Here is a 27,931-nt window from a genome sequence, read left to right as displayed (position 1 = left end):
TCTATATCCCCTGTGTTGTTATTTCTCTCTTCTCTCTCACTCCCTTCCCCCCGGCTTTCTGTTGCTACTGCACAGCGTCCCCTGTACTGTGACACCTGTTGAGTATCCACCAGGTAAGGTGAAGACCACACCCACGCTCTGGGGACAGAGAGGAGGAGGCGGTTTAAGACAGAGGGGGGAGGGAGCGAGACAGGTAGCTGTTAAAACCATGACATCATATTGTCAGTGTCATTGTTGTCTCTTTTTAGAGCAGTAAGCGTTAACTTAAAACACAATGAACTTAAAACACAATGAGCACTGCAGCAGTTCATAGACTGGTTGATACAACAAAACCCCTTTTCATTTCAGAGCAAAAATTTACCATATTGACACAGCGGCCATTTTATGTTTACATCCCACTCAGGGGTGGGTAGGAAGGTACTGGTCTTCCCATCCCTGAGTATGATGTAAAAACAAAATGGCCACCAAGATAATATGGTCAATTGCCTTTGTCACTTCATCTCATAATCATATTTTTGACAATAAGAATAAAAAATAGGATAAGTGTATTGATGGCATGTAATTCAAAAGTAAAAATTAAACGCATAACTAGGCAACTCTAAAAGAACTGTAGGCTATAACAAATAAATATTATGTAAAAATAAAGTAACATATAAGCAGTATGTGAATAAACAGTATACAGCAACATTATTATTATTTATTGAAATGCTCTCAATTAAAGGAGTGAACTGAAATTTGTTTTTTGGTGTGCACTGTGCAGCCTACCTTACTGTTTGGTTGGTGATGGCTGATATAAGCAGACACACCTGATCTGAATCAAACTAACTAGACTCTGATCTGGGCGTGACTACACACCTGTTGACACACAGCAAATCAGTGGTTCTAAAAGTGGGGTCTGGGTACCCCCAGGGGTCCTCAAAGGGGTTCCAGGGGGTCCACAGCTAAATTAATTATAGCATCAAAATCAGTTGAACCACTTTAACCCAATTTTGAAAATAGCAGGTCTACAAGCTTGCTCACAATGCATTGTGATGTGACGCATTGTGAGCCTGTAGAATGAAAAAACATGAAAATGTTGAATTTTTTAAAATCATTTCAAACATTCTGAACAAAATCTTCTCTTTATGGGGTCCCTGGAGAGAGGCACAACATCTTTTCAAAGGCAGGTCCACGGCTAAGTAAATTCGGGGTCCATGACATGTTTTTCGAACCAATGGGATAAATCATCTGGCCATGCCCACACACTCTCAAGAGAGATTCTCAATCTTGACAGGATGTTTAATCTGTCTTTTGGATTATGCTGATATATGCATTGAAGCAGACAAGTGTTATCACACAATAGAAAATAAAAGTGGATTTTCAAGGAAACCCTGCCTCATTTTATGTAATATCTATAGGCATGAATTGCATAATATCTATAGGCCTGAAAAAACACAAAAGAAGAATATTGATACTCTTTAGGGAGAGGAGACATAGTGAAATGTAACATGATCTCCTGGGAGGTATAGGCTCATGGTTAGAAATAGGATATTGTCCAGGAGAAAGAAAAAATCTCCCTCCACACACACACACACACACACACACACACACACACACACACACACACACACACACACACTCAACATCCCTCCAAGAGAGAGAGAGAGAGAGAGAGAGAGAGAGAGAGAGAGAGAGAGAAAGAGAGAGAGAGAGAGAGAGAGTGAGAGAGAGAGAGAGAGAGAGAGAGAGAGAGAGTGTGTGTGTGTGTGTGTGTGTGTGTGTGTGTGTGTGTGTGTGTGTGTGTGTGTGTGTGTGTGTGTGTGTGTGTGTGTGTGTGTGTGTGTGTGTGTGTGTGTGTACAAGATTCACTACTATAACCCACTGCACTTCTAGTCAAAATACATATGCAACTTGATCTGATTAGAAACATTTGTATTGTTTACACTGTAAACAATAAACTGGAAGGAAACTGGTTACTCTGTTGTCAGCTGATAACAGAGTAACCAGTTTCCTCAATGAGTTCAATTGTTGCTCCACCTCTGTTTAACCAACAAACATTCAGGAGGGAGTTGGGAGTAGTACTGTCTATATTTGTTATATTTAGTTTTCTTCACAAACCATTTCTTTTATTATTTTTATTCCCTGACAACTATGAATACGTCTTCAGACTCTTCATCAATTCTTAGGCAAAACATAAGTGACTTTGACAAAGGCTTAATCCTCCAGCCTGATTAGGGGAAGCAAGTAATATTTCCCTACCATCTGAACCCTGAAACAGCCAAGCTCACAACACATCCCAATGTGAGCTTGTAGATCAGCTATTTTCAGCTAAGAGATTTGGAGTGTAGAGGGGGAAAAAGGTAGACCCCTGTGGAAGTATAGGGTTTAAGTGGTTAATGAAACACACACACACACACACACACACACACACACACACACACACACACACACACACACACACACACACACACACACACACACACACACAGTGTCAGACACTAACAAACGAAACCCCTTGTCTACTTGTGTCATTTATTCAGCATAATTTCTGTTGGGGAAGATACATTTTTACATGACTTGTAACGCAACATCCTCACATGTTTACAAAGATTATTTTGTGTAAAGAATACTTGCAAGACCAGAAGAGCAGCCTGATGCCTGCAGGCTGCACTGCTGCAGCATTATTCGCCACAGTATAAACCCTGTGAAAAACACATCCATTGTGGTGAGTTTAGAAATGAGACCAGACCTTTGGTCATATTATACGTTTTGCATTTGATTTTGTTTAAGCTAAGTCATACTGAGGAGAGGAAAACTGCAGTAAAGATGCTGATTGAAATGACATGAAAAATTACGTTGACCCCAATGAAGGCTGTCGACCTCCCAGCTGGGAATAGATGATGATGCTCGCAAAGAAGCTGGCCAGGCCCAGCAGATGTATGCCTCTTGACACCATGCCCCAGCTCTTCAAAGAAAGAGAGAGAGAGAGAGAGAGAGAGAGAGAAAGAGAGAGAGAGAGAGGAGGCAAGAAGCAAGTAAAGTGGTGGAAGCCGTTGCTATCCAGCCGTATCAAAGGTTTTTTGTGCGAGAACACAGAGGAGGGTTGTTGCCATCTGCTTTCTCCTGACCCAATTACTTGGGTGGAAGATTGTATGCTAATGCTGGCTACACGATGCCACAACCACACACACACACATGTGCATCCCTGTGGGCAAGAAAACGTCATGCATCTACAGTACACTTTTCATGGAGCTCAAACCACTTAATATTGAGACAAGATTATGACTAGTTGTAGATCCCATCTTAAATAGAAGCCCCTCTCTCCCAATGTCAGGTGCTCTAGAAGAGAGCAGGGGTGCCTCAGAATACAAGGGTGCCTCAGAATACTTTGATAATATTTGGAATGGATCAATATCACTTCGGTTTATCCACTTTAACCGTAACCCTCTCTATACAGTACTTGTTCAAACGGACCTGAGATGCTTGGTGCGTTCTTTTTCCATCTACACCAAATCTCTTGACTTCGTAGAAGTAAACATCAAGTATAAAGTTATTTTCATTCTGCACTAATGGAAACTGACATTCTCAAGTTTTCCTCGTAACCTCGTAATCTTAGGAGGAAAGAATTACATCCCGTAAGATGACGTATAATATAAGGTGCCATAAATTAACAATGTCATTCAGGGGATGAAAAAAAATATTTACAGTGGTGCCCTGAGCCAAAAATGTTTGACAACCACTGCCCTAGTAGGGATCACACATAATTTATAAATGACTTCTGAAGGTTCATCATTTGGCTGATGCACCATTGCAGGGTTTCTTTTCACACAATCACAAGGGTTCTTATGCCAGTTCATGGGTTCATGGGTGCCAGTTCATGGGTGCAGAACATTCTTCTCTGCTATCTGGAAAACGGTACCATAGCAACATGTTCATGGCAGTTTCTAACTTGAAAAGTTAGACAGTTAAACTTCTAGAGCGCCCTCCTCCCCCCAGCACACACACCTACACAACTTAATGACTGACAGCCACTACACCCCCCCCCCCCCCATACCTGCAGTGATTTGCATAAAATGTACAAAACATAATTTGAATAGATGACGGCAGGAGCAGAGCAGGCTTCTTTTGCGCGGTGAAATACAGCAGGCATGTTGCATTCTCCATTTCCTCACAAAAAAAGGATCCTCGTTCTCTCCACAATAATGTTTATGAGTAGTTGATGTATTGATGTGTAGATAAATGTGCGCATAGATTTATCTTTATTCAATTTATATCAGTGATACAATGTGGATCATAATAAAATGGCATTCATCAAAATAACAAGCACATAATTCCTGCACAGTAAAATCCCCAGTGTTCATTTTTAACTGTGTGTAAAAAAACAACAACACATTCATCCTCTCTATCTTGGTGAATGTTAAGCATATCCAAAGCCTTTCCCAACTTTTGTCCTTATACTGGAAATATCAGCCCTTGCCAATCTTGCTGCCATTTGCATGTTCCACAAACAACAGAAACAAAGCGCCAATGCTCTAAAATGGTCCCACGTGATAGAAGATATCACCACTTAGGTGATACACAACTAACACTGGATGGTGGTAAGCATATTTGATAGATTTTAGAGGACTGAATCAATGGGAAAATGTGCTGTCGGCCAGCTTGTCTTCCACATAGCACAGAGGAGAGAGACACATATGGAGAGGGTAAAGAGACGGGACTGACCTGTGGCATTAGACCCCCAAGCCAGACCCTATTCCAGGAGGTCATAGTCGTCCATAGTGGTCATCCATCATCCATCCACCAATGCTTAACCCAGTCAGACTGATACCAATTATTAAAAAAGCATCCCGGGATACTGAGGAGGATAGTTTTGCCTGTCCATAATAACTGGCATGTTATAGTAATTCTGTCCAGGTGGGTCTACTGCAGGAGCCCTGCTGGGACTAACACGCACAATCGACCCCCTCATGCTGCGGTCAATAGGCTGAGTCCCCGGGTTCGGGTTCAGACCATATGGCCCAACTCCACCCTGAGCTTTGCTCAGTGAGTTACGGTCATGCAGGCCTACGTGCTCCACCCTTCTATTGGCTGGATCAGACAGTCTCCCGGTCGATGCTTGACCATGAGAACTCCTCTTGTTGAAAGTATCTGACCTCATGGTGCCTGTAGAATAGGTGGGTTGATGGCTGTGGTAGGGGAGGGTGGCGGAGGAGTAGATGTACGGCGTGTAGTCTCGGTAGTGGGACGGGCTGGCGGCCGCGGCCTGCTTGCCCCCGCAGACGAGGCAGAGGAGGGCCCCGCCGAGGAGGAGCAGGACGGAGGCCACCCAGCCCACGTAGATGGAGGAGCCCACCTCCCTTCTCAAGGACTGCACCACCAGGGGGTCGTTGTAGTAGTAGCTGGTGAAAGCTGCAGACACGCTGACTGACACCAGGCACAGGATACCCGACAGCACGCACAGGACTCCACCCAGCAGAGATGCCTGTAGAGTAAACGGTATTGAAGAGAGTAATGTTATATCCGTAGGCCTAAGCCATTTTGTTTTTAAGGAACGCTCTTTGTGTGAAAAGTTTTTTTTCCAAAATGTATGTAACCTTTACTATCCAGAAGTTAATTGATTGTTTTGTTAACCACCAGACCTGAACCCTGGTGTGAGTGGCCTTTCTACCCATGACTTTGCTACGGACACCCAAATAGAGCTCACATTTGCATCTACTTATCCATAAACATCTGTGTGATAAAGCTACTCACTGCAACCTTTTTGATATGAAATGCCATATTTGTATTGTCTTGATTGTCAGTGTGTCATAACGTTTAATTATGACACCTCATCAAATTAAAATATTTCCAACATATTGTCCATGAATATAACAACCTTTTTTCTTTCACATCGGGACATTGTAATGATCATAATGCAATGGCAGCCAGTCCATGCTGTCTCCGACCACTGTACTACAAAATGACATCACTCGCAACTTCATGAAAAGCATTATGCCGAATTTGAGTTCGGAAAACTCTCCCAGATGCTGTGACTCTCCGACGAAATGTTTGGTGGTCGGAGACAGTATGGACTGCCCTTTAGACTCAGAGTAATAACCCCACTTATCTCCCAGACTCCCTCCCCAGTCAGAGTTCAGAGTTACTGTAGAATGAATGTAGAATTTTGAGCAGGATGTAATTTGTATACAGATGTGAGGGGACATAACCCTCTGGTGTCTCACATTTATTTTGTTTTATAATGCAATTTTAATGGGTCCTCGGTCATGGGTGTCCTGACCGAATTGGAAGGATTAATTAAATTGACCAAATGTTTTAAAACAATATATTTTAAATACAGTAGATCCTCTCTCTCACACTTATGCCGGCGTACCAGTGATTGCCCTCCACTGTGCCAATGATGGCACCCGTGCCTAAGGTCACCTACTCCTGCACTACAATTGCACAGGCTTTTGCAAATCCCGCCCCATTCTGCCCTGTTACTATGATGGGACATTAACCCTGGGCAGATTGTTTTTTATAGTGGCAGTGAATGGGATTTTTTTTTTTCATAGCCTCATTATTGCAATTTAAAGTACCAAAGGAAAAACATCTAGGTGATATTAATAAAAAGGGAAGACAAACGTACAGTAGTTACATTGCAAAACAGGGGGTTTCCCCGAAAATATATGTTTTAATTTGTTTAATCCCAGTGGGACAGAATCACTATTGCAGATTCTTTTATAGTGGAAGTGGATGGGATTTTTTTTTCCTTCATAGCCTCATTACAGCTATATAAAGTACCAAAATCACACCCGTGTGAACTGAGCGGTGGTTGTGGAGGCTGTGCAACAGCACTACTGGGTGGGTGCAGCGGGGTTAGTGTGCTTTACAATGCTGTAGTTTCTTCACACACTCTAATTTATTTGACCCTAAAACATTCAGTTTGTTAATAATAATAATAATACTTGACCACACATGCTGACCCACCCTTCTCCCGTGTGTGTGTGTGTGTGTGTGTGTGTGTGTGTGTGTGTGTGTGTGTGTGTGTGTGTGTGTGTGTGTGAGAGAACAACAGCGCCCCTCCCTTAACATGTAAGGTCAGAAAAGGTACTGCAGGCTTGAGGCTACATACACGGCCGGACGGCCGGACGGACGGCCGGACGGCCGGACGCATACACACACGGCCACGTATAGGAGACGGTGTGACCACCGCTCAAAAAAACACATCTACGTGATATTAATAAAAAGGGAAGAAAAAGGTACAGTAATTACATAGCAAAACAGTAATTTCCCCCCGAAAATATATGTTTTAATTAGTTTAATCCTCTGGATCAGAGAGAGAATAGAAATAGAAGGAGAAAGCGCATTGCATCTTGGGTAGGAAGAGGAGAACTATAATCTGTTCTCCTCACATAATAGGCTGGCTTTTCGTAATTCTGCCCATTTAAAATATATGTAACCAATTGTAACAAGTTAGACCATTGATAAGGTCCATGTGAACTAGTCTGTTGAAGCTTATTCATTACAATGATCGCAAACGCTATGGTCGCGAGCGGCCTGGCCGTGCTCCGCAGTGCGGACAGCCGGTGAAAGACGGCTGCCACTTTCTCCGACTGCAGAACTCCACCCCCGCTTGCAAAAAGTGAATGTATTTTTCTGGTTGGCCAGTCAGGGAGTCTCAGGGACCAATCAGAAGGCTGACAAACGGTGAATTGCAAAACACAGTGTGTCAAGAATAAATTACTTCTCCAGCACCTTCTTCCTGGAGGTCAAAGCAGACTGTGATTGGTCGGGTGCTGCTCCGCTGCAGTTGGCCACGCCTCCCCCCAGGAGGGCGATGATGAAGCCAATCAGGCCAAGGATGATGGACAGGAGCGTGAGGGCACGTCCGGCCTGGATGTCAGAGGTCAGCGACGGCTGCCTCTTGCACTGCATCTGACCAGTGGCCTGCATCACACAGTGCAGCCACAGGCCATCCCACACCTGAAAATAGGGGCATCAAATCCATTTTATGTAAAATATGTACGTGAGTAGTGTTTTTCAAGAGAGGGCACAGAGACACAAACCAAGAGAAGAGACAATTGCAAGATGAACCGGAACCTATCTCCTGTTTTCGTGGCATGACGCAACTTGAATGCTAACAGGATGTGCCTCATGAATGATTGTCTACTTTTTAAAGCCGAATGTAAAGCCAGAAAGCTTTTTGATCCCATTTAAATGCTACTGCAACTCCAAATGAAGAAGGAAAACGTAGATACAGTACTGTATGGTAAATTACTGATCTCTGTTGGCGGTGTAACATCACACTCATCTAGCTGTAACTCATGCAAACTCTCATCTTAAGAATCGACAATAAACATGCAAAGGGGAAATTGAATGTACCACATAGCTCATGCTTAAAACACAATTTATGTATTTATTTAAAATGTCTTTACTGTGAGGCTTTTTATCGTTTTATAAAAACATTTTAGTTTAAAAAGGAAAGAAAACACGTTCTTTTACATTATAGTGCTTGCTTGTATATCAAAGCAATTGAAATAATTTATTGATGCATCTGCATTATTTCAACTCACCGACTGGGCGGTCACAATATTTGCTCCCACATTAGACGTCTCACGCCACATGGGCAAACCACACACCACGCACACCAGTATAACCCCGATGACGCACAGTGCCAGCGCCCCCATCTGCCTGCCCTGTCCTTCCATCTGTAATCCAGAATGTCAGTCCAGTCCCATAAAAAACTATTCTCTATGGCTCCAGGAAGAAAGAAAATATATTGTTTTCCCAAATCCTCTTTTGGTAACACTCTTACAACCTTCAAGAGGAGAGTAAGCTACAGCATCAGTGTGTTGACAGTCTTCAGAAGATGCATAGATCAACTGATAAGGATTTTGTGGAGGCAGGTACTTTGTGCGCTCTGTAAATTTACACAGGGTAATTCAGATCTCCTCTGGCCTAGATACAAATCTAGTTATTCTGGCTGTCAGGTAGGCTACACTGAGCTGGTTCATGCTGATTGTTAAACTCCACAACACATGGTAAGTAGAGCCCTTCTGTGCATGCATTTTGTGTGCCGTCTCCACTGGAGGGAAGTCTTTTGGACAATAATTTGGACACAGACGACATGCATGGCTTTGTGAAATCCACTCAAAATAATGTGATGTCTCCCATTTAATAATGGTGGAGCAAATTCTATTTCCAACTAATAGTGAAGGGACAGAAAATGCCATTGTGAATCTACAAATAGATTTAATTAGAACTAGAAGACACTGGTATTTACAAACATCTCATTATGTTAAATATATTGTATAATTTACTGTATATTCCATTACTTCAGTCTTCACTCTAACAAATTACTGTATACAATGAATGCCCATTGTGATTTATTCTAGTAAAAAAAATGAAAAATAATTGAAAATAGCATCAACGGCATATATTGTAATATACTGTACATACTACATAGAACTTCATACAGTTTAAAATCATAAAATCAATCAGAATCTATAGTGCAATGCATTATATTGAAATCATTGAACAGGATCTTTTACAGGACATTTTTTTAATTCAAACAAAGCCGGGCACTGGCTGCTCATATGAGATAAATATAACTGTCCCATGTCTCCTTCTACAATTTACAATGTTGGCATTTAACAGACGCTCTCAATCCAGAGCGGCTTACAAGGCAACGACAGCAGAATGTAATACATCAAATAGAAAATTTGTAATCTATTTTAGACCAGAATAGTAATCTATTTTAAACGTAGGCCTAGGTAGACCGGCAGGAACCTACTCAATAAAATCAATGAAATCTAAACAATCAAAGACATCAACATTCTGCACATCAAAGCTATACACACTATATAGCCTTGGCGTATGAGAGGATGCCAAGTCGAGAATGGCCTGGCATCATCAGTCTATATGAAAATGCTATCTAAATGACATTTCTTCTATGCCTCAGCATCTGTACGCGGCGCTCAGTATCCCTCCTCCAATGATCAGCAGGGCTCCCGACGCCCAGCCCACGTAGATGGACGCCCCCAGCTCGCCCCTCCTCTCCTGAGAGGCCATGGGGTTGTAGAAGCCTGTGATGGTGCTGTGCGCTGACCAGCTGACAGGGATCAGGCACAGGACGCCCGCCAGTATGAACACCACGCCTCCTGCGATGCCGACGTTGTTCTTCTGCAGCGCGTCGTCGCGAAGGAAGTTCGTGCAGCGCGCCCCGACCACGGTGAGCCCGATGGCCACCACACTGACCGCGATGGAGACGCAGACGAGGGCCCTGGCGGCCTGCAGGTCCTGGGGCAAGGCCAGCATAGAGTCGTAGGCCTTGCATTGCGAGTGGCCAGTGCTCTGAATCACGCAGTTCATCCATATGCCTTGCCAGAATACCTGGGCAGTGATTATGTTCGACCCTATAAAAGCTGTTACCTTCCACGCAGGTAGGCCGCAGATCACAATGGTGCCCAGGAAGCCCACGAGTGCTAGACACAAACCAAGTATTTGCCTGCCCATAATTTCCTCAACACAAAGTAGAATGTTGTTTTTACAAGTCCAACGTGTGGGTCAAAAGATAGCCGTGTGAAAAACCTCTTCTGTGGCACAACATTTCCTCCTAATAACGACGGTACATGAAGTCCAAAAGCTGCTGGTCAAAGTGAAAACAATTACTTTCAGTCGGTAACTGGGTTGTTGAGCGTAACAGGCATGACAATGAGAACAGGGAGGGGATTGAAAGGTTGTTGATCATGTTTCCTGCTGGTCTTGATTCCTGCAAAGTAGACAGAGAGTGGGAGGGGACACTGGTAACCAAGGTGATATTGTATGAGGAGCCACTTTGTTAGACTAAAACTTTCAGGCAGTGCCAAGCTCTCATGCCTTCACTGGAGGGAAAATGCCAAGGTTACCCAGCAGTGGAGGACAGTGGCTGAGTGCTGCACCAAATACGTTGAGGATCCATGATTAAAACTGAATCAAAGCTCACAACAAAAAATGTCCATGTCCTAATGTGTGATTTGTTTGGAAAGGAGCTCCCCATATTATCGATTCCTAAACAAACATGAAGTAATATTCTTCCTGTACAGACTGCCAACCAGGTGAAGTAGTCACAGACTGAGGCCTTTACCTTTGCACAAAAGTATGAAATATCCAAGATGTGTATACTTTTGACTCCACAGCCCACATTTGGAAGGGAAACATACATTTCAACAACTTATCCCATATCAAAAGCCCCACCGATGTTACTTTTCAAACCAGGTGCCAGCTCTGGGTCTAGCATTTGCCATGAAAGTAATTTTTCATTTGAAGGTTTTCAGAAAACCTTGTCAAGTTTTAGAAGGCATTTTAAAACAGCCTCAGGTCAAAATGGGTTAAAGTGAAGCTAGCCAGTCACAGAACAATGGAGCTTGTAGATCAGTCATTTTGACAAAGAAAAATGACCTAAAGAAAATTTAGATTTAGGACCAACTTAGTCAAGGCTGGGTGATTTAGGAAAAACCTCGATACTCATTTTAGTAAAAATTGCCGTTTTTCTGCTTTAGATCCACTGCCTGCCTAACCCACATGAATGGCATACCCATTGTACAGTCAGTACATATGAAATTAAATGCCTCATTGCCATTTTCCAACAATTGAGATGAACCACCTGGTTACAGATGGACTGCTTTTTTGCATGCATAGTGTGTGTTATACCATAGTCAGTATATACCTCGATCAAGGTAAATTTGATATATTGCCCAGCCTTTAAAGGACAACTTTAGTTTTTTACAACAAGGGTTCATATTTTAGATTGCAATTAAAGAATATAAAAGATGAGTGTTAAATTGATTTCATGTTCTTCTTTCTATTGTTTTAGAGATTCTTATGTCAGTGGTTGGGGCATGCATACAAGTGGCTAAATATGTCATTTTACACAGAATAAGCCCATTCCCAAGATACAACGCAACTTTTCATGGTTGGATGTGACCTATGGGGGCTAGAAGTGTTACTGTAAATAGCAATAAAGAAACTGCTGGCTTATTGTGTCTAAAAATACATATTTAGCCACTTGTACGCATGCCCCCACCCCCATGCGTACGCATGCCCCACATTTTAGCACGGTAAACGCGATAAAACAATAGAACGAAGCGAATGAAAACATTTTAACACTCACTTTTTCTTTTCTCTAATTACAATCTAAAATATGAACCCTTGTTGTAAAAAACTAAAGTTGTCCTTCAAGTAATGTAATATGACCAGGAGTGTACTTTCTGCCAACCAGGAACCAAGTAAAAAGAAAATCCCTCCTACAAATCCTGAAGCCAACATCCCTGTGACCCAATAACCTCATTGTCACATATGGACACCATAGACATATCACAAAAGGGGAAGGAAACCAGATTAAGTTAAGAAGTGTAGTTTATTCCATAAAGCAATCAAAATAAAAGCAATCACAAGACATTTAAAAATAGGCAAATCATTTGAAAACAGCATAAAATTGATTAAGAAAAAAATAAATAAAAAGTAAAGTGTTCCTTTCGAAAGTCAGTGTCTATTTTGGCTGAGCTACCTTCGTCTTCAGTTTTCCAGACAGACACTGAAAAAAAGAACTGGATGCTAGACATAGGCTCCCCCACTAGCTGCTGAGCGGGGGGCAGAATATTTCACAGCATATCCCCTCTCCTTGTTCTTGGGGCACTGGCAACACAGGAGCCCCCCACCCATCAGGAAGAGACCTGCACATCCCCAGCCGATGAAGAGGGCAGCACCCAGCTCTCGCCGCTGGGCGTTTACCATGACGGGGTTGTAGAAGTCCCGGATGACAGTGTTGGCAGACCATGACACGGGGATCAGCATCAGGACACCAGCAACGATGAAGAACACCCCAGCGGTGATGGCTACCTTAGAGTGGAAAAATAATCAAAATGTTTACTCAAGTCAAGTATCAATACTACAATGTACAAGTAAGGTCTCACCAAACTACCGATAAGTTGATTCCTGAGTCTGCCAATGCATTTCAATGACGTTTTTCAGAATTCCACTAGGCAGGAAACCGCTCCATTCCCATTGAAATGCATTGGCGGAATCACGAATACACTCATGTAGTTGGTGTGACGTACCCCAAACTACCTACAAGAGGGTATAAATGATTCCGCCAATGCATTTCAGAGGGAATAGAGTAGTTTCCGGCCAGTAGAGTTTTTCTGCAAAAAACACTCCATTCTCAATTAAAATGAATTGACGGAATTGGGAATCCACTCGTGTAGTTTGGTGTGACGTAGCCCAAAGGGTCACGCCAAACTACCTACAAGAGGTTATTCCTGATTCCACCAATGCATTTCAGTGGGAATGGAGCAGTTTCCTGCACAAACCAATCCAATTAAAATTTTACTTGTACAAGTATTTGCATCAAAAGTACTCATTATGCAGAATGTCCCATTTCAAATTTTCAAATGTATAAAAATCTTGAAAATGGCAGATCTACAAGCTCACAATGCATCACATCACAAGCTTGTTTCAATGGCCAAAATGTATTTAGGGCTTAAGTGGTTAGTGTATGTTTGTAATAATCAAATCTACAACTAGTAACTAAGATCAAATAGTTGAGTAAAAGACACTTTTCTGAGATGTAATGAAGTAGCCTACAATGGAGTAGCCTACAAGTACTGGACATTGTAAATACTCAAGTACAAATACCTCAAAACTGCACTTAAGTACAGTAATCGAGTAAGTATAGTTATTTTACACCACTGCTACCTTGTTCTTGGCTCCATCGTCCTCAATGCAGTTGGTGCACTTCCCCCCAGAGATGGCCAGGAAGAGTCCCATCACGCCAACCAGGATGGAGATGATAATCAGAGCTCTGGCTGCTTGGAGATCCCGGGGCAGGGCCAGCATGGAGTCATACACCTTGCACTGCATCTGGCCTGTGCTCTGCTTGACACAAGTCATCCACAGGCCCTCCCAGTAGGTCTGCGCGGTCACTATGTTGCTCCCGATGAAGGCAGACACTTTCCACATGGGCAGAGCACAAACGATGATATCACCAAGGAACCCGATGATTGCCAGGAGCATGCCGCACATCTGAAGGCCAGCTGACGCCATTGTGTTTGACTCGAGAGGAACAAAACAACTGCAAAACTTGATGACCCCAACAAACACCAAGAACACACTGTTTCACAGATAGCTTCCCTGAAGCATTTATACCCACTTGCTGATCCTGATTGGATGTTTCAAATTGACTAATTGACAGCACCTGTGTGAGTTAACAGCCCATCCATGCAGTTCCATCTAGCTAGCACACACTGCTCTTGTGACATGTATGGGGGAGGGGTACTCTGTAGCAAAGGAATTGATGTGAGTCCTCCTTTGTTTGTTGTGTCATACGATTCCATGATGAGGGTTGTCTGGAAAACAATACAGTATGGCAGCGTCAACATAGGTTAATTGTGTTAATGGTGCAACTAAAGTTAAGTGGTTGAAGTTTACATCACAGATTCAAAGTTTGAATATCTAATATACCACTTAAACCCTACATTTGGTTGACCAGAGTCCCTCATAGTGCCTTTAATACTTTTTGGGGATTTTTATGTCTTTATTGATAGGTATACAGTAGGTTGACAGGAAATGGGGAGAGAGATGGGGGTGACACCCAGTGGCGTCAGTTCAGCAAAAGCTAGGGTATGGCAAAGATGGAAGTCCTCATGGAAAAGAGGCATTACATTTTGTATAACACGGTTCTATTGTGAAAATAGCAGATCTTGTGAGCATGTAGATCGGCTATTTCCATGCACAATGTCTGAAAAAAACGAGTTTTGACAGTTTTTTACACAGGTTTCTACGGTTTATTGGGCTGGATATGGCAGCCTGGAATTGTTGTTCAAGTGCAGCTAAACTAGCATGTTAGTAAACGTGCCACATGAATTGCACCTGTGCAGCTGACCTACAGAACCTGGGAATATACCATTTTGTCAAGATGGGGAGAATAAAAGTGTGGAGAATATAATTAATATACTTGTTGAAGAGAATATAATTAATATACTTGTTGAAGTGACCATTTTGTTAAATTTTGCATTTGTATTTACTGTAATTCAACAACATAATAACCATCACAGATACACAAAGAGACATTCATGGATTTATATTTAAAGGTAACTTTTATTTTCCCCCCTGGACCCAGGGTATGGCAGCTGCATACCCCTGCCATACCCAATTGACTCCCCTGGTGACACCAGGTGGCACGCAGCAAAGTTTGTCGGAATCGGGACTCGAAACCCTCAACATGTCAGATTGAATTACCAGCCTAGATGCTTGGACCACTACACCAGGCCAGTAACAGGACAGATCTGTAACTGTCCATATAAGATGTCATTGCTCCCTGGCCTACTCTTTCTCCACCATGAAAGTTGTGACTACAGTAGGGCCTATATACACAATGCCTCAGCACAGACAACCTTGCCACAGAGAGGAGCACCGCCCCTGTTCATGTAGATATTGTATTGAGGGGTGGGGTTAATAATGAAAGATTAAATGTTTGTTACCGTATATCGGGGAAGATTTTGTATTACCAGTAGAGAATATTTTATGCTGTAACCACCTTGTCTCTCCTGTGCAATTAAGCTCAAGTTAAAACAGATTATTATTATTATTATTATAATTATTACCCTTATTATTAAGAAAGCCTGATTCCATGTTGCTTCTTTTATTACTTATTTAAAGCATATCCTTGTTTATTCTAAGTTATCATTCACAATGCGTTGCATTATGAGCTTGTAGATTGTTTATTTTCAGCAAAGATTTTCCTCAGAATATGGAGGCTGGGGTTTAAGTCGTTATACATAACTTTCATATCCAAGATTCAAGCATTTTTTATTAATTCTTTTAGCTAGTGGCTTTCTCCTTCAGGTAGTGCACTTGTCAACCAGTCATATCAAACCAGACAAAAGATCTTTGTATCCATAGAGGGGCAGGGAGACCAATACAACCACCACAGTTGTGAGTAACATTATGTTAATGTACTCTACTACCATACATATTGGACAAAATAACACACACGCCAAAAGAACTTTTAGTTTTAAGTCACTAGAAGTTTTCAGGTAATTTTCAACAGTGCTGACAGGGAATGTGGAGGTAATGAAGACAGATTTACAGTCAGTCAGTCACTGATCCTTCAAACGTCAAAAGTTAGATCAGTTATAAGTGTTTAATTTAACTCTGATGGTGTACGATGGGTTATCTGTTAACTGCGTAGGCAGTGGTTCAGGGTTAGAGTAGCCGGTAGAGCAGCCAGATGGAGAACCGCAAGGTTCCCAGTTCGATCACTTGCTCCCCCAGAGTTAGTGTTGAAATGTCATTGAGCAAGAACCCTATACAGTAATTTCCCCAGATGTCAATTTGGATCGCTTAGATGGTTTCCTCCAACATCGGTATATGAATATGTGTGAGAATAGGTGAATGTAATGCACAATCTATGTAAAGTGCTTTGTAATAAAGTGTTACATACATTTATCATTTTGGCTGTTTGCCATGATAAAGGTCTGCTGACTGAAAGACTTAGCCCTTTCACAGAATCTTTTTTTTTTACTTTTACTTTTTTTTTTACTGCATGTCAAAGTTCAAAATGTCTTTTATGTGAATGAAACAGATGAAACAGAGTTATGATGGTTGCCTCCGCACAGCTCATGTGAAGGGGAGGACCATCTGTGATCTCAAGGGCAAATTGATGGATGTGCACACAGAGCAGCAGAGCCAAAGCCCACCCAGAGGACGGAGGGGGGCCAGGGGGGATTCTGGGTTTAAAAGTTCCCCACATTTTGAGACTTGGTTCAGCCGGTGACTTTCAGTAGAGCACAGAGGGAGAGAGGAGAAAAGGCAAGCAACAACAACATGGCATCTTTAGGACTTCAGATTCTAGGAGTGGGGCTGGCGGTGCTGGGATGGGTGGGGAACATCACCATCTGCATCCTACCTATGTGGAAAGTGTCAGCGTTCATTGGCAACAACATCGTGGTCGCTCAGACCATCTGGGAAGGACTCTGGATGACGTGCGTGGTGCAGAGCACAGGCCAGATGCAGTGCAAGGTCTACGACTCTCTGCTGGCGTTGCCTCCCGATCTCCAAGCCGCCCGCGCCATGGTGGTCATCGCCATCCTGTTCTCGCTGTTCGCCCTTCTCCTCTCGGTGGTGGGCGGGAAATGCACCACGTGCGTCGGCGACCGGTCGGCGAAGGCCAGGGTGGCCATTTCCGCGGGGCTCTTCTTCCTCCTGAGCGGAGCGCTGTGTCTGGTTACAGTGTGTCTGCCCGCTAACACCATCATAAAGGACTTCTACAACCCCATGGTTAACGACGCGCAGAGGAGGGAGCTGGGCGCCTGCTTGTACATCGGATGGGGCGCGTCTGGACTGCTGCTGGTCGGTGGCGCTATGCTCTGCTGTCAATGCCCATCGAGGGGAGACCGTTACAATGGAGCAAAATATGCAGCGCCAAAATCCACCACTCCAGGGAAGGAGTTTGTTTGAGTTTGTGTTTTAGACATTTGCGGTGATGAACAAAGACTTTTCTCTCTTTCTGTTTTTAAAGAATATCTCTGACAATGCTGTATGTAGAAATCTGTTGTGTATTGAACCGTGTTTGAGTTTGTGTATGAGTGAATAACTTTGTTGACTAACAGTGTATGTAGCCTTGTGTTGTTTTACATATAGACAACGGGCGTTGAGGTCATGTCATGTGAGGATGCAGGATTACACTTAAATTCAGCTTTTGACATTGTGTTACAATTCTGATGTGTTTCAAGTACTATGGTCAGTATTTAGCCTAATGTTTCTGTGTTAATTGTACCACAAAAACACTTAAGAATATTGAAGCGGTCTGAGTTGTTCATACAGTATTGTATGAGTTAATGTTCTATTTTTCACGGGAAATAAATAAACTGTATTTTTGACAGAAGGCCTGTTTTATTCAATAGGCCTGATCTCTTTTGTTACAATAATTGAAGGGCCAAGAAGCAAGATGACTCATCGTACTTAAAAGTGAGAAAGAGGCTTAATTTATATTCACATGAACTTATCTCACATGAACGCATCTTGTTGGCAAGTGAGACGTCAGCCTATACAGTGTTTAAATCAAAGCTTAACCTATTCATTTACCTGTCAGACTGGTCTCAAAAGGATGTCTATGGACACAAAAAGACAACACAATTGGACGCTTACATCAACCTGACAGACTTGGCAGATGTGCTAGCACAGGGCAGTTCGAAGGCTTTGGACATGTAATAACCGTTCCTCGGCAACATGTATCCATGACCGCACAAAAGTGCACATCATGCCATTGTCCCTGGCTGTGGCTGTGTCTCGCTCAAGAAAAGTAACTGTAAATGAATGTCTTTACACGGGGGCTGTTGATTACACCATGGCAAACATCCCAACCTCGCTTGGCCTGAGAAATTCTCTTGGGACTCAAGTTACTCCCCTGAATTCCAGAGAGCCTTATCATGCAATGTCAGCGAGGAGTGATGTGCAATTTGTGCATTAAAGGAAATACAGCTTACGTTACATGTTTTTACTTTTATTACAACATACAAACTTATCAAGTCAAACTGCAGAATCATACTGTAGTTTACTGAATAAAAGATCATTTTAACGTACAAAACGTTCTCACATGAGAGCAAAGTGAATAATAAGTTCATAGTATATCATGGAGGATATATGAACAAAATGTGTACACAAATATAGTTTCCAAACATGCCTTAACAAAATTAGGACTTTATTTTACTATTCACATATAGGCTAATATTTCTGTTACAGTGTATTTAATCAATCAACTATGTTACAAAATGCATAAAATATAGCAATTCATAAAAAAGAAAAGACATCTTGGACAAAGAATTAGGAAAAGAAACATCTGACAATAGAATAGTTGTCTGTACACATGTGTCCTAGCAGCTTGGAAAGTGTAGATGTATGAAACGGTTTTAGTTTCACCTTTGTTTACCACCATTTTCTGACAATTCTGTCCAGCATTTTATTATCAACTTAAAAAGAATTTGTTTCACAATATTTCACGGCTTTTTGACTAGGAGCCAGTCTATGAGAGAAGTTTAGGATTAAGTAAGTAACTTTGAGTTATCTCCACATTGAACTGTATACAGAGTTTACTGACAACCAGTGTCTAAAATCGAATGCATTATAGACACTATAATAATATCATAGTGTCTATTGTGTCTATTTATTCACTATAATATCGAAGATATTTCTTTGATATTATAGTGAAGAAATAGAAATATCTAAATGCTTTCCATGTTAAGTAAATATTCAGCTTAACTGTATTGTTTTAAATTGCAAATGTGGCAATAAAGCGTGTCAAGTTTTAACGTGATTACATGAATTCAAATTCTGAAAATGGCATATGATCATCATTCTTCAGCGATAGACTGTAACCACTTAAGCCTTATATACTTTGTCATACAACAAATAGAGAAAGTACATGTAGCAGATCTTCAAACTCACATCGTGACTGTGTGACTGACTATTGCAGATCTTTTATAATCGTTTATAATTTTTTATAAAAATGTTCATAATGACATGCACAAAAATGCGGACACCAGGGTTAAAGTGGTTAAACCAAACACACCCTGGATCTTAAAAACACGATTAAAGCAGACTCTCAAGTCCTATTTTAAAGGCTTCATGTATTACTGCTGTTCGTCAGCCGCAGCAGCCCTGGTGGAAAAAAACACTCACACATAGTCCATATGCGAGGATACCGTCCTGACCGGGGCGAACTTGGCAGCGACGTAGGGCCTGTTATCCTTGGGGGGGCAGTTGTTGCAGAGCAGCCCTCCTCCGAGCAGCAGCAGCCCGGAGGACCCCCAGCCGATGTAGAGCGCGGCCCCCAGCTCCCTCCTCTGCGCCGCCACCACCAGGGGGTTGTAGAAGTCCCTGATGACGGCGTGGGCCGACCACGACACGGGGATGATGATGAGCAGGGCGGCGATGATGAAGATCACCCCTGACACGATGCAGGCCTTGGCCTTGGCCGACTCGTCTTCCATGCAGTTGGTGCACTTTCCGCCGACCACGGCCATCAGGACGCCGAACACCCCCACGATCACCGAGATGATGACCATGGCCCGGGCGGCCTGCAGGTCCTGCGGCAGGGCCAGCATGGAGTCGTAGACCTTGCACTGCATCTGGCCCGTGCTCTGAACCACGCAGTTCATCCACAGGCCCTCCCAAATGACCTGCGCCGTGACGATGTTGGCCCCGACAAAGGCGGTGACCCTCCACATGGGCATGGCGCAGGTGATGATGGTGCCTATCCAGCCGATGAAGGCCATGAGCACGCCCATGAGCTGGAGGCCCTGAGAAACCATGGTCGAACCTGCGGTTGCGGTTTCTGCTGCTGCGTCTGTTGTTGCTCGAACGTCGCTGCTGCCAGGAGGAGAGAAGAGAATTGGTCCTGCGGTGCACTCAGGTCCAGCTCTTTTTGAGATTTGAATGAGTCAAATACACCTCGGACAGGTTCGAAGCTGGCAATTTGTGCTCAGTTACGGAAGTCTGCGTGTCAACTGTTCAACCTTCGGACCTTGCGGAGGGAGTGTTCGCTTGGCAGTGATACTCAAATTTGTGATGCTGTGGAGCTCTGGCTGTAAGAGGATAAGAGGATAACAGAATCCTGCTATAGTTCAAAACTTTCAGGGTGGGGTTTCTATGCTGCTGAACAAACAAAAGGGGAAAGCTGACACTGGATATCCCGAGGCCAGTCTATCCCTCTTGTCTTCATTGTTCACACACATTTAAGCCTTGGTACCACAAGCTATACTCTCTCACCCCTGGGAACAATACCGGTATGCCCAGCACCTGTCTCCTTCACCTGTGTGTGTGTGTGTGTGTGTGTGTGTGTGTGTGTGTGTGTGCGTGCGTGCGTGCGTGCGTGCGTGCGTGCGTGTGCGTGTGCGTGTACGTGCATGTGAGTCAGTAAGACATCACATACACACAAACATGTGCACGAGAGAACTCGCACAAACACTAGCATGCACAGAACATCAAATTAATGTGCTTTAAATGTGTTCAATATATCTACAAAAATATATACCACATATATTTTAGATGTTTTTCATTTTCCTTTCGTTTATTTGTAGAAGAATAAATGTTTAAAAGCAGCATGCAATGGCCCCAAACTGTTTAAAAACTGTTTTACAGTTTACAAAACATGCATTTGACAATTAAACCTTAAAATCATGGTTGTCATTTCAGCAAAAAAAAAAAAAAAAAACAGTGCCCACAATAGTGCAACAGATGGCGCTGCAACACACTCTGTTTTGCCCTCAAGGAAGCGCACCTGTCCATTTAACAGGTGTTGTACTGTGTGAATTCCTGAGTGTTCATTTAATACTAAGAGTGTAAAAATGTACCCTGACATTTCTTTCTTTTCTTTTAGCATAATATTGTCTTTCTTGCTCACCACTTAACTATTAGAGGGTCAAAGAAAAGCTAACAACATTGCCTGGAATTGAAATATTTGCTCTCCAAACAAATGAAATGAGATCGGTCTCCCAGTCTCAGTTTGAACAAGGGCAGGTTTCAAAGCACCAGTGATGCTGCTTTGCTCTGCCAGCCACACCTAGACCTGCTCTACCAGAAAAACACACAATAGATACCTTTCATATGATCTCAAAAGCCGTTTAACTCGAAATGTCTACCGCTGTTTGTCCACAGGGTAACAGGTGCATGATGCTTTGATATAGTATGTATGCACTGTAAACATTTTAAATACTTGTTGATATATAAATGGAAATATTTCTACAAAAATGTGTCCAAATAATAACTATAATCCTGTGTTTTTATGAAAAGATAGAATGAAAGATTTCTAAAAAGCAGTGAAAAATAGCCTACAGTGTGTAATAAAAATAAAAATGCAGAGATGATATCAGATTTTTAAACAAAATATTTATTTATAGACATGATGACACTTAATTGAAACAGCCTAAACAGACATAGTAAAAAGGTAATATACAGTAATTCCAAAATGAATGTGAAAAACCTTTCACTATAAAGGCAAAGAATGTTGGAGAATATAGTACAAAAATAAAAACATAACACAACGTAAATTGCTTAAACAGAGAAATTCAATTCTTTGGGTGTGGTTCATTTCTTGCCCCTTCTGTCTTCATAACCCTCTCCCATGAGCAGTAAAAACTAGGAATACTTTGCACAACAGCATCGAGAGATTCCAGACACCCTGAGATATCAGGACGTTACACATATCACGTTATCATATAAACCCCGAAGTCTGTCCCAATAAATGGTGCTGTATCTCAGCCATGTAAAAAGATACATCTTTTTAGTCCCTGATTCTCCAGTCTTTTTTAGACATAGTCTTTACCAGACGCAGGCGCTGAGACGTCAGACCTGGCCTGCTTGTACCGGACTTGAGGGGACTCGTCGTCCTTGGGGCAGTTGGAGCAGAGCATGCCCCCTCCGATCAGCATGAGCGCTGCTGCCCCCCAGCCGATGTAGAGGGCCGCGCCCAGCTCCCTCTTCTGAGCGCCGATCGTCAGAGGGCTGTAGAAGTTCCGGACGATGGTGTGAGCCGTCCAGCACACGGGGATCAGGCACAGGACGCCGGCCACCACAAACATGACGCCGGACGCTACGCCCACCTTGGCCTTGGCCCTCGGCTCGCCCACGCAGTTGGTGCACTTCCCCCCGGCCACGGCCAGCAGGATGGCGAAGATGCCCACGATGATGGAGATGATGGTGAGGGCCCGGGCGGCCTGCAGGTCGGAGCTGAGCGCCAGCAGGGAGTCGTAGACCTTGCACTGCATCTGGCCCGTGCTCTGCACCACGCAGTTCATCCAGATGCCCTCCCAGATGGTCTGCGAGGTGACGATGTTGCTGCCTATGAAGGCGGAGACCTTCCACATGGGGACGGCGCACACCACGATGGCCCCGATCCAGCCCAGGATGCCCAGGGCCGTGCCAACCATTTGCAATCCGGCGGACACCATCTTGAGTAGATCTGTTTGTTGCTGCTGCAGTGGAGTCTTCCCTGGCTTTGTTTTAAAAACTGGTTCTTCTTTATCTGTCAAGCTTGACCTGAGAGGGTGGTCTCCGTGAGGTTGTGGCCGAATCTCGGATGTTTGTTGTTGTCCTCTCGGAGTGACGTAAGACAGTGGTTTCTTTGTCTCCTTCTCTGTGTAACAATGGGAGGAAGAGGTTGTGTGTCAAAGTCAGCCAGCAGAATGGTGGAGGGCTCAGAGGAGACCAGGTACATAATGATCTTATCTGCATGTGGGGAGGAGCCATGGAGCAAAAGCACCTAACCATCACCAGCAACCTGCTCTTCCGATCCCACCCCTCTCTCTCTCTCTCTCTCTCTCTCTCTCTCTCTCTCTCTCTCTCTCTCTCTCTCTCTCTCTGTGTCTCTCTCTCACGCTCACACGCACGCACGCATGCACGCACCCTGTCACCCACGCATGCACGCACGCACTCATACACACTGCACACATAATTATGCCTAAATAATTGTTCTGAGCCACAGTTGCTCTCCACCTGCTTCAATACAGAGGCTTGACTATAGTTTGTTTTGTTTGAGACTCGAAACCAGATGAATCTGCAAGAGAGTGTGTTTTTGACTTCTTGAATATTTTATTAGACAGAAATGTAAAACAGCACGAGTACTAACAGCTAACAAAACACTTAGTCTAAAAGGATTACGTCAAAAAAGTCCTTGCGCTCTTGTTTCCATTGGGGTTTGGTCTGGTCATGCCAGACTAGTTTTGTGTTCCCCACCTCATATAAATCCGGTTTTAGCTTGAAAAAAGGGAACTGGGCAATGTGGGCATGCTCTCAATACAAACGTTTTCATAGTATGATGGGTGCTGCTGACCCAAAAGACACATAAAACACACATCAGCAGAAGCATCCCTAGACATTCCTCAGACATTGTCTCTGAGATGTGTACCGGCTAGGTTCTGTTGGATGGATGTTTAACGGCTTAATCAGTCAATCATTATTCATTTTTCATGCACATATCACTCAAAACCAGTTGTCTGTCCCAATAAATGGTGCTGTATCTCAGCCATGTAAAAATATACATCTTTTTACTCCCTGATTCTCCAGTCTTTTTTAGACACAGGGCCCTATTTTCGTCCATGCCTTAGGCTACGTCTTATCCCAAAATCCCGGCTATACTGGGGACACACAGATCTCACGTTACATTGTTTCCCTCCCCCAACCCCATTGTCATTGTTTGTCATTGTTTATTGAACAATTGGAAGTGTGTTTCCTAGTTTGTGTCGATACAGACAAGACAGTGTTGAACAATAAATCACAACAAACTAAAACTAACGAAACAACAATAAAACAATACTTTGCGACACATTGTGAGCTTGTAGATCTGTTGGTTTAGCTATTTTTCTGACCTTGTTGAATCTCGCCCCTTGACAAAGAAAACCCACTTAAAACGAATAAAAACCTAAGTAAAACTAAGCTTAAAAACTAAACTACAGATCTAGCTAACTAGCTAGACCAAACAGAAATTTAAGACAGTGAGTCAAGAAAGAAGAAATAAAAACGAATGCAAATTGTAAAGCTATAACTTGGTATGAGCATATGATTCATGTCGTTGAGGATGCAACGGCATGATTCATGGTCAGGTGGAGAGACGTCTGTTGTCTATATCCACTCCTCAAACATCAACCACCCCCCGCCGCCTCTCCAGTTTCAGCTCAGGGCAAAACAGACATGACTCACTCATTCACATGCAAATTCCTCCCGCCGAAAACCTACGAGTGACCAAATATGGTCATATGCTTAATGAGGTCACGCTGTGACACAGTGTGACAGTGTTACCAGCTATGGAATAAATGTCGATTTACTCCGGCTGCCCTCTGTTATGTAAGAAAATGCTATTACTAATGGTCCTTTTCATTTGGCGAAACGTGGTGGTATTTTCAGTGAGTGAAACCAGGCAACAACAAAGCCCAGAGGGGGAACATTACAGCAGGGAGGGTTGTAGTACAGTGTGTTGACTTCATCACATACAGATTAACTCAGACAATGGTGAGGAATGCAGAGTTATAAGGCCTAAAACGCAAAGAGACACACACACACACACACACACACACACACACACACACGCGCACACGCGCACACACGTGCACACGCACACACACACACACACACACACACACACACACACACACACACACACAGGAGCACACACACTGATGTGCTCAAAAAACTAAAAAGAAAGAAATAACAGTGCTCTAATTTATTCTTTCTCCCCCTGTGAATGTTTGCTAGTCTATACCTTGGCTAAAGGAGCTATGTAGCATCCACTCATTTGCCTGGCTCCAGCCCATAGACCCGCCCACTCTCTGAGCGGACTGCAGCGCTGAGTCTGAAATCAGGCTATCCACTCATTGGTTTCAATAAGACATGTTGATGTGCTAAATCTCAGTCTACAGGGGCATTTTCTGAGAAATAGAACCAGTAAGACTCGAAATAGAACCAGTAAGACTCCCTAATCGGGAGATAAGCGACCGTCAGGTCGCAGCGTGATTTTGGGGCAAAATGTGTAGGTGCAGTGTCCAAAAATATGTTTGAAAAAATCGGCCTGATGGTGGCGCTATAGGCCTATGGGACAGATCCATGTTGATTGCGACCGTAGGTCGCATTTACTACCAAAACCTCCACCGGCTGTCTGTACGTCAGTGAGTCAGTGAGTCCGTCACACTTTTGCCCTGCTCATATCTCCACAACCGTTGCCCCCATCCATGCCAAATTTTGCACACACACTCCTTGACTGCCAAACTACAACCTCCAAGGACCCCCGGAGCCCCAGGGACCCCCAGGTCCCTGGGGGACCCCCAGATGTAAAAAATGACCAAATGTGCTCACACGTCACACGTCACACTTTTTCCCTGCTTATATCTCCGCACCCGTTGACCCGATCCATGCCAGATTTTACACACACACTCCTTGCCTGCCAAACTACAACCCCCAGATGTAAAAAATGACCAAATGTGCAAAAATGACCAAATGACCACCCCAACGGGGCTGCTCACGGGGAATTCCCAGGGACCACCGACTCCTGGTGCTCCAGAACGGATGCAAAAGTGGTGGCGCCCCCAGTGGAGGACCCCCTGCCACTGCAGCGCACATAAAATGCCGTAACTCGGGCTAGGAGCGTCCGGGAGAGCCGGGGCCGGTACCTATTCGTCCGCCAAGGAAACGCGGAGACCCCACCCCTCATTTCTCACATGGCCCTATTCTAGCGCCACCTTCAGGCCAATTTTTAAAACACATTTTTGGACACTGCTCCTACAGTTTTTGCCCTAAAATCACGAATATCACTACACAGCATGTCTACACTCATGTCATCAACATGGATCAGGAAGATTTTGGAAAAACAAATTTTTGCCCTATTTGTGGAGATAAGCCACCTACGGTCGCTTATCTCCCGATTAGGGAGTCTTACTGGTGAGATGAGTGTAGACATACTGTGTACCAATTTACGTGATTTTAGGGCAAAATCTGTAAAATGTGTTTTAAAAAATCGGACTGAAGGAGGCGCTAAATGGGACAGATTCATGTTGATGACATGAGTGTAGATGGTAAGTGTGTACCGATTTGTGTGATTTTAGGGCAAAATTCGTAGGAGCAGTGTCCAAAAATGTGTTTTGTAAGAATTGGCCTCATGGTGGCGCTAGAAGAGGGCCATGTGAGAATTGATGGGTGGAGGTTGTGGTTTGGCAGGCAAGGAGTGTGTGTGCAAAATTTGGCATGGATCGGGGCAACGGTTGCGGAGCCGGAGATATGAGCAGGGCAAAAGTGTGACATGTGACACGTGATAAACGGACTGACGGACAGCTGGTCAAGGTTTTGATAGTAACTGCGACCTGACGGTCGCAATTATACATTCAAGGTTTAAAGCATGTAAATAGTAATGTGTTTGATCAAATTCCTGCTATCACTATGAGGTTAAATACATGTGGTTTTTATGTGAGCATTCCCAGTATTCATCATGATCATCACTCTGGTAATGCTACTAATGATTATGTTAGTAATGATATGGACATTTTAAACTTTGATAGGGGTGTTGCAACATTTTGTAAGCATTGCTTACTTGTGTGGTCCCTATAATTTATAGCTATGAGTGAGAAACACCCACAGGAACAACACCAGAGGGAGCTCCACTGATCTTATTCCCCCAGATTCAGGGTGGGGAATGGGGATAAATTAATTGTGACCAAAGGTCACAGTTTACTATGAGAAACGTCACAGCTTGTCCGCGTCCGTCCGTCCGTCCGTCCGTCCGTCCGTCCGTCCGTCCGTCCGTCCGTCCGTCCATCCGTCCGTCCGTGTAGACGTGTACACATTTTTACGGTCTATGGGTTTGCCGCTCTGACACCATGCTCTGATGTCACTGTGATGTCAGGGGAACAACTCTACCAGAATGGGTTTGCCGCTCTGACATCACACTCTGGCTTCACTGTGATGTCACACTAACAGAATCCCTTTTATGCCCATATATGGAGTTCCCTGATGTCATCAATATTAATGATGCCCTGTTAGAGAGATCCCTGTGATGCCAGGGGGAACAAATCCCTTTTATGCCCATATATGGAGATATGGAGATCTCTGTGATGCCAGGGGAACAAATACCTTTTATGCCCATATATGGAGCTATGGAGATCCCTGTGATGCCAGGGGAACAAATCCCTTTTATGCCCATACTGTATATGGAGATCCCTGATGGTCACACTCACATCCCTGATATCCCTGAAGTCCACATCACTGTGGTGCAACCTCTACCTTTAGGGCGAGGTCACTTGTCGCCCTGAGGCGTCATACTAGTACTACTGTTATCAAATTGTGGAATGCCCTACCAACCACACCACCATCAAAAAGTATAATGCCCTAACCTCTTTGAAAACCAGCATAAAAGAGCACCTGCATCTGCTATTTGGACTATCAAACTGGACCAAGA

General features: G+C 43.5%; 6 protein-coding genes across 6 annotated transcripts; 1 reads left to right on the top strand and 5 right to left on the bottom strand.

Moving 5' to 3' along the window:
• Window positions 1–36: 36 nt before the first annotated feature.
• On the bottom strand, window positions 37–8,666 carry LOC308304837 (claudin-4-like; the record flags this gene model as incomplete). Its single annotated transcript, XM_080749465.1, has 4 exons — window positions 37–138; window positions 5,048–5,461; window positions 7,714–7,941; window positions 8,532–8,666. The coding sequence occupies 4 exons, from the start codon at window positions 8,664–8,666 to the stop codon at window positions 37–39; spliced, it is 879 nt and encodes a 292-aa protein (XP_080605591.1).
• Window positions 8,667–9,915: 1,249 nt separating this feature from the next.
• On the bottom strand, window positions 9,916–10,473 carry LOC308305044 (claudin-4-like; the record flags this gene model as incomplete). Its single annotated transcript, XM_080749683.1, has 1 exon — window positions 9,916–10,473. The coding sequence occupies one exon, from the start codon at window positions 10,471–10,473 to the stop codon at window positions 9,916–9,918; it is 558 nt and encodes a 185-aa protein (XP_080605809.1).
• A 2,079-nt stretch (window positions 10,474–12,552) lies between these two features.
• LOC308305046 (claudin-like protein ZF-A89) lies at window positions 12,553–14,043 on the bottom strand (the record flags this gene model as incomplete). Its single annotated transcript, XM_080749686.1, has 2 exons — window positions 13,693–14,043; window positions 12,553–12,837 (listed from the first exon to the last, which is right to left on the bottom strand). The coding sequence occupies exons 1-2, from the start codon at window positions 14,038–14,040 to the stop codon at window positions 12,553–12,555; spliced, it is 633 nt and encodes a 210-aa protein (XP_080605812.1). The 5' UTR covers window positions 14,041–14,043.
• Window positions 14,044–16,821: 2,778 nt separating this feature from the next.
• On the top strand, window positions 16,822–18,393 carry LOC308305043 (claudin-like protein ZF-A89; the record flags this gene model as incomplete). Its single annotated transcript, XM_080749682.1, has 1 exon — window positions 16,822–18,393. One exon carries the CDS (start codon window positions 16,822–16,824, stop codon window positions 17,452–17,454), a length of 633 nt encoding a protein of 210 aa, XP_080605808.1. The 3' UTR covers window positions 17,455–18,393.
• A 1,277-nt stretch (window positions 18,394–19,670) lies between these two features.
• On the bottom strand, window positions 19,671–20,306 carry LOC308305042 (claudin-4-like; the record flags this gene model as incomplete). The annotated part of the gene is made up of 1 exon (XM_080749681.1): window positions 19,671–20,306. The coding sequence occupies one exon, from the start codon at window positions 20,304–20,306 to the stop codon at window positions 19,671–19,673; it is 636 nt and encodes a 211-aa protein (XP_080605807.1).
• Window positions 20,307–22,301: 1,995 nt separating this feature from the next.
• On the bottom strand, window positions 22,302–22,943 carry LOC308305041 (claudin-4-like; the record flags this gene model as incomplete). The annotated part of the gene is made up of 1 exon (XM_080749680.1): window positions 22,302–22,943. The coding sequence occupies one exon, from the start codon at window positions 22,941–22,943 to the stop codon at window positions 22,302–22,304; it is 642 nt and encodes a 213-aa protein (XP_080605806.1).
• Window positions 22,944–27,931: the final 4,988 nt, after the last annotated feature.

The sequence above is a fragment of the Nannobrachium achirus genome (assembly GCF_963921795.1).
Source record: "Nannobrachium achirus genome assembly, chromosome: 19".
NCBI lineage: Eukaryota > Metazoa > Chordata > Actinopteri > Myctophiformes > Myctophidae > Nannobrachium > Nannobrachium achirus.
The sequence above is the reverse complement of the archived record's forward strand: the minus strand, read 5'-3'. Positions and strand labels throughout refer to the sequence as shown.